Here is a 6,599-nt window from a genome sequence, read left to right as displayed (position 1 = left end):
TTTTTTTTTTTAATAGAGGTGAGGACTCACTGTGTTGCCCAGGCTGGTCTTGAACTCCTGAGTTCAAGTGATCCTCCCACCTCGGCCTCCCGAAATACTAGGATTACAAGCCAAGAATAGATTTTCTATCTGATCTTGGTGATTTTGACCTGACTGCATGGCTCCCTATGTTCCTACAGAACTCCCGAGGAATTCTGTAGCCCCTAGGTGAGCGAGAGAAAGTCCTAGCACAACATACCTCCAGCACTCTACTGTGAACTCGGCTTTCCAGCCAGCACCTCTCAGGGCTCAGTGAAGACAAAGTCCTGGCACACAAGCAGTTTATACATACAACGAAGTGCGTAACAAGGGATACAATGCAGCACATAATATGAGCAGGAAGGGATTTAGGAAAGACTTTATCAGCAGGGGCTGAAACTGTCAGGGAAGGCTCCTTGGAGCAGCGGGAGCTGGAAGAATTTGAAGTTGGAGAGGGAAGACATAACATTCAAGTCAGAGAATAGTACTGTCCAGACCTTTCAGGCAGAAGTAGGATAGGAGTGAGGGTGAAGGACTTGTATGGAATCTCACCTGGCTCAAGGGGAGTTTGTGAATGTGAAAGATGAAAGTGTGGCTGGAAAGGTAGGTCAGGGTTTCATTAACAGTGACCCCTTTGGTGGAATCTTTAGGTTTTTGTAAATATAAGATCATATTGTATGTAAATGAGGCCAATTTGACTTCTTCTTTTCCAATTTGGATGCCCTTTTTCTCTTACCTAATTGTTCTGTCTAGGACTTGCAGTATTATGTTGAATAAAAGTGGTGAAAGGGTATCATTTTTTTTTTCCAGATCTTAGAGGAAAGGCTTTCAATTTTTCCCTGTTCAGTATGATGTTAGCTGAGAGTCTGTCGTATATAGCTTATAATCTTTATTGTTTTTGAGGTTTGTTACTTCTGTACCTAATTTGTTGAGTTTTTATTATGAAAAAAATTTGAATTTTTAAACATTTATTTCGTGGCAAATTTATTGATTTGTTTTGAGACAGGAATCTCACTGTGTTGCCAAGGCTAGTCTCAAACTCCTGAGCTCAAGTGATTCTTCTGCCTCAGCCTCCAAAGTAGCTAGGACTACAGGCACACCCTGTGCCCAACTAAGAAATAATTTTTTTGAGTGACATAGCGTATGGGGGATGAATAGGGAACATATTTTTTCTTTTTGCTTATTTATTTCTTCATCTAGAAGTCACTTCCAGATGCCAGCACAGGGTGAGGCACTAGCAACACAAAGTGAGTGAAACCTGCTTCCTTCCCTGGGCAACCCCCCAGTTCACACTGGGAGACAGAGAACTATTGTGATTCCATGGCAGTGGGGTTGGTGCTGGCCTGGATCTGTGTCCACAGTGCTGTGGCCACAGGGTGCACAGGGTCCACCCACCCTGTGTAGCTTTTTCTTTTTTTTTTTTTTTTTTGAGACGGAGTCTCACTCTGTCGCCCAGGCTGGAGTGCAGTGGCCGGATCTCAGCTCACTGCAAGGTCCGCCTCCCGGGTTTACGCCATTCTCCTGCCTCAGCCTCCCGAGTACCTGGGACTACAGGCGCCCACCACCATGCCTGGCTAGTTTTTTGGTTTTTTTAGTAGAGATGGGGTTTCACCGTGTTAGCCAGGATGATCTCGAACTCCTGACCTCGTGATCCGCCCGTCTTGGCCTCCCAAAGTGCTGGGATTACAGGCTTGAGCCACTGCGCCTGTCCCTGTGTAGCTTTTTCTATTTAAGCTAGAACGAGGTTACCAGGAAGGGAAGAGCCCATATTCTCCCAGACAGAATGAGCTGTACAAAGACCTGGAGACAAAAGCACATGTCATGCCATGTGTGGAGGATAGCTGATAATTTCATACACTTAGAATAGAAAGTGTAGGGATACCAATGACCAGCACCTGATAAAACTGTGAAAGCTCTTTTGGGCCACCCTTCTAAGAGCACATTCTACTTTGTCACTGGCCTGCCAGAGTCAAACCTAGTCCTTTAGGTGAGAACTTACCTAACGGAAATATAGAAAGGAAAAAAGGAAAGAGGGAAGGAAGGAAAGAGTAAAAAAAAAAAAAAAAAACCCTGAAAAATCATCCCCTCATGTTTCTGGTCTCTTAAAATCTTCCATATTCTAATATACAAACCCAAAATTTAACGTAAAAACACCATATAATTTTATGTTCTCAAACTAAAAATAGTTCGTAAAATAAACTATAAAGAGGGCTAAAAAGGTAAGTGTTATTTATATTTTGATGGAAGTTTCTTTCTCCTTCATCCTTCAAAGAACTGATTTCTCTTCCCACGTCTTTGTGAAATACAAATTACCTCACAAGTAATTACTTTTCATCTGAGTATGCCTAAGTCTGGAGATTGGTGTTGATAGTAGCTACAGGTGGAGAGGCTCAAATTATTTTTCAAATTAAAGGGAATTTTTGGAATCAAGCCTGTAGGTTGACATTCTATTCTGGTTATTAGACACTTCACCCCATTATGTTATGGCTCCTTGTTTAATGATCGAGGTGAAATCATGTTGCTGAAACATGATAGACAGACACACCGAAGGTCTTGCATAGCACTCCTAGCCATATTCTGAACTTCAGTGTTCTGGGTTCAGACAGCCTGGAGCTACCACTTCTCCTACCTCTATTCCTTTGCCTCTGCCTATGCCTCCCTGAAGAATGTTAGAAAGGCTATCTGTGTTTTGTGTTCAGCACGAGTTAACCCAGGGTTTTCTTTCACAGGGAGCCTTCTGGGGACTGATCCTAGGATTTCTGGTTGGGATTTCACGTATGATTACTGAGTTTGCTTATGGAACCGGGAGCTGCATAGAGCCCAGCAACTGTCCCACGATTATCTGTGGGGTGCACTACTTGTACTTTGCCATTATCCTCTTCGCCATTTCTGTCATCACCATCGTGGTCATCTCCCTCCTCACCAAACCCATTCCGGACGTGCATGTGAGTAACCATTTAGGGGATCTGTCCTTGTTTCATGTTCATACTGCAGTGTTCTTTAATTTTTAAAAATCTTTTCATTATTATGGGTACATAATAGTTGGATATAATTATGGGGTACATGTAATGTTTTGATACAGATACCCAGATTTGATCAAATCTGGGTAACTGTGGTGTCCATTGCCTCAAGCATTTATCATTTCTTTGTGTTAGGTACATTCCAATTCCACTCTTAGTTATTTTAAAATGTAGAATATGGTGGCTCATGCCTGTAATCCCAGCACTTTGGGAGGCCAAGGTGGGAGGATCGCTTGAGTCCAGGAGTTTGGGACCACCCTGACAACATAGTGAGACTCTGCCTTTCAATTGTATGCATATGATAAATTAAGTATAGCTACCCTATTGTGCTACCAACTACTAGATCTTCATTCATTCTAACAATTTCTACACCCATTAACCATCTCCATTCTGTCCTCCATCCACTGCTACCCTTCCTGGTCTCTGGTAACCATCAATCTACTCTCTATCTCCATGAGTTCGGTTTTTAAAGCTTTTAGCTCCCATATATGAGTGAGAACATGAGAAATTTGCCTTTCTGTGCCTGGCTTATTTTACTTAACATAATGGCCTCCCGTTCCATCCATATTGTTGCAAATACAGGATCTCATTCTTTTTATGGTGCAATAAAACTCTATTGTATATTTGTACAACATTTTCTTTATCCATTAATTTGTCAATGGATACTTAGATTGATTCCATATCTTGGCTATTGTGAATAGTGCTGTAGTAAATATAGGAATACAAGTATCTCTTTGATATACTGGTTTACTTTCTTTTGGATATATATCTAGTAGTAGAATTGCTGGATCATATGGTGGCTCTATTTTTAGTTTTTTGAGGAACTTCCATAGTGTTCTTCATTGTGGCTGTACTAATTTACATTCTCACCAACAGTGTTTGAGGGTTCCCCTTTTCCCCCAACCTCACCAGCATTCATTATTGCCTTTTTGATAAAAGCCATTTTAAATGGGGTGAGATGATACCTCATTATAGTTTGATTTGCATTTCTCTGATGATTAGTGATGTTGACATGCCACAACATGCTTGGTTGGCCTCAGCAAAATTATACATCTTACATTCACATTCACATGAATTGCCATTGGTTTCATGTGGAAGGATACATGCCAGGAAACATGGTGTGCCAGCAGGCTGATATCAAGCCCATGTCTTTAGTTGGAGTCCTCACAGTTGTATACCCTTTATTCCAGGACTTATTCTCTGAAACCTGCTCCCCAAGTGACGGCTCAGGTGCACAAGATCACATGGGTGGTACAGGGCTACCTGGCTTAGAAGCCTATATTTTAAATAGAAACTGGTATTTCTTTTGACAGTCCTGTAGTCAAAGCTTTCAAAGGTCCCAGCAAAGCACATACCTAGTTACAAAAATCAGTCTACTCAGGGATATCCATAATATAGTTTGCCTCTTGATTTTTTTCCAAATTAATCCACCAAAAATTGACCATAGGATGTAAAACATTTCTAACAACATCAAAGTCTAATTGATTCAAGACTTCAAAAGTTGCAATTACTCTTCTTTAACTCTAGATGCCCCCATTGGTTTAAAATTCATTCATAGCTCTCCCAATTTAGATAAAGATGACTAATTATGAGCCATTTTTATTAGTAGTCCGGTAACCCAACACAGATTTCCAGATTTCCAAGGGAACAGAGCCAGAAAGTTAACCCAAGGTCATATTTATTCCTAGAAAAATCAGAAGGATTTTGTTAATCCTTTACTTTTCTCATGCATGCCCATACAAGTGCCTGTGGAATCCCTAAGAGACCTTCAACTTCATTGCCAAATTTTTAAGAGCTGTGACAAACCTAATGTCAAACAAAGGCTGCTTTTATAGTGGCAGAAGTGCATCACATCTATTGGCTGGACCTGTCACTTGCTTTCTTTGTGTGGTATCAACTGCTTCCTCATGTCTCAAGTCTTTGAAAGTATCATACCCCAAACACATTTCTAGTTCATGCCCTAGACCAAGTTCATGCTCTAGATGAAGTTTTTGGTTCATGCTCTTAACTATGTCAATAAAAACTATGCTTTCAGCTCTACTGTATTCTATTAAGGCTCATGATTCTAGATTCTCATCCACATAATGTGACATAGTGCAAAAATCTAAACTTACACTCCTAACCTGGAGAAATGGCTTCTTACTGCCAGTGCTAAAAGGAACAAATTATTTATCACACACATAAAAGAGTTCATTCAACAAGCATTTCTATATGAGGCAGTCTTTTGGCTCTGAATATGCAAATATCATACAGGCTAGTGTATACATGTATATTACTTTCATCTAAGTTACCAATGTTTTTAGAGATAATATTATGGATGGGAATGTTGTGTATGTTCTTCTTAGTACTGGGAGGCCACATTCCCTTCCCTTCCTTGATGCACATCTCTTTGCCACCCCCCAACTTCTTGTCCCAAGATGCTATTTGGATCTTTCTGTTGACCTGTTCTGCCTTCTCTGCAGCTCTACCGTCTGTGTTGGAGCCTGCGCAACAGCAAAGAGGAGCGTATTGACCTGGATGCAGAAGAGAACATCCAAGAAGTCCCTAAGGAGACCATTGAAATAGGTGATTTATGACCTAGAGCAGATCCTAAACCATAAAAGTTACTCCTACAGCAACAAGACAACTTTACTGAAGCCCTTCCCTAAATGACTTTAACAGAGCTCAGATGTCCCCCTTCCAGGGCAGTGAGGAGCAGGGTGGGGATGAGATGGATAAGTGGGTTTGAGGAAGTTAACTCTGAGTTCAAGGGGAGGAAAGGGTACAGAATCATTCAAGCTCCCTGACCCCTCATATTTAAAAAAAATTTTGTGGGTACGTAGTAGGTGTATATATTTATGAGGTACATGGGGTGTTTTGATGCAGGCATGACAAGCACATAATGGAGAATGGGGTATTCACGCCCTCAAGAATTTATCCTTTGAGTTGCAAACAATCCAGTTGCACTCTTAATTTTTTTTTTTGGACTGATTTTCACTCTTGTTGCCCAGGCTGGAGTGCAATGGCGCAATCTCGGCTCACTGCAACCTCTGCCTCCTGGGTTCAAGCGATTCTCCTGCCTCAGCCTCCTGAGTAGCTGGGAATACAGGCATACACCACCATGCCTGGCTAATTTTGTATGTTTTTAGTAGAGATGGAGTTTCTCCATGTTGGTCAGGCTGGTCTCGAACTCCTGACCTGAGGTGATCTGCCCGCCTTGGCCTCCCAAAGTACTGGGATTACAGGCATGAGCCACCACACCCGGCCTTGCACTCTTAATTTTAAAATGCACAATTAAATTTTCATTGACTATAATCACCCTGTTGTGCTATCAAATAGTAGGTTAGTCATTCTTTCTATTTTTTTGTTGTACCCATTAACCATCCCTACCTCATCCCCAGATCCCCACTACCCTTCCCAGCCTCTGGAAACCATCTTTCTACTCTCTATGTCCATGAGTTCAATTGTTTTGATTTTTAGATATCACAAATAAGTGAGAACATGAGATGTTTGTCTTACTGTGACTGGCTTATTTCACTTAACATAATGATCTTCAGTTCCATCCATGTTGTTGCAAATGAC

The 6,599-nt window shown here is 41.3% G+C and overlaps 1 protein-coding gene across 1 annotated transcript in view; it reads left to right on the top strand.

Annotated features, from left to right (window-relative positions):
- LOC111551216 (sodium/glucose cotransporter 1-like) overlaps positions 1-5,901 on the top strand; it is a gene marked incomplete at its 5' end in the record, with an annotated part of 18,836 nt that extends 12,935 nt beyond the window's left edge. The window contains 3 exons of the mRNA XM_026447056.2: positions 425-491; positions 2,748-2,963; positions 5,501-5,901. Of these exons, the coding sequence (XP_026302841.1) occupies positions 425-491; positions 2,748-2,963; positions 5,501-5,614 (397 nt within the window). The remainder of the gene's footprint in view (positions 1-424; positions 492-2,747; positions 2,964-5,500) is intronic.
- Between the last annotated feature and the right edge of the window lie 698 nt (positions 5,902-6,599).

The sequence above is a fragment of the Piliocolobus tephrosceles genome, unplaced genomic scaffold, assembly GCF_002776525.5.
Source record: "Piliocolobus tephrosceles isolate RC106 unplaced genomic scaffold, ASM277652v3 unscaffolded_87, whole genome shotgun sequence".
Classification (NCBI taxonomy): Eukaryota; Metazoa; Chordata; class Mammalia; order Primates; family Cercopithecidae; genus Piliocolobus; species Piliocolobus tephrosceles.
The sequence above is the reverse complement of the archived record's forward strand: the minus strand, read 5'-3'. Positions and strand labels throughout refer to the sequence as shown.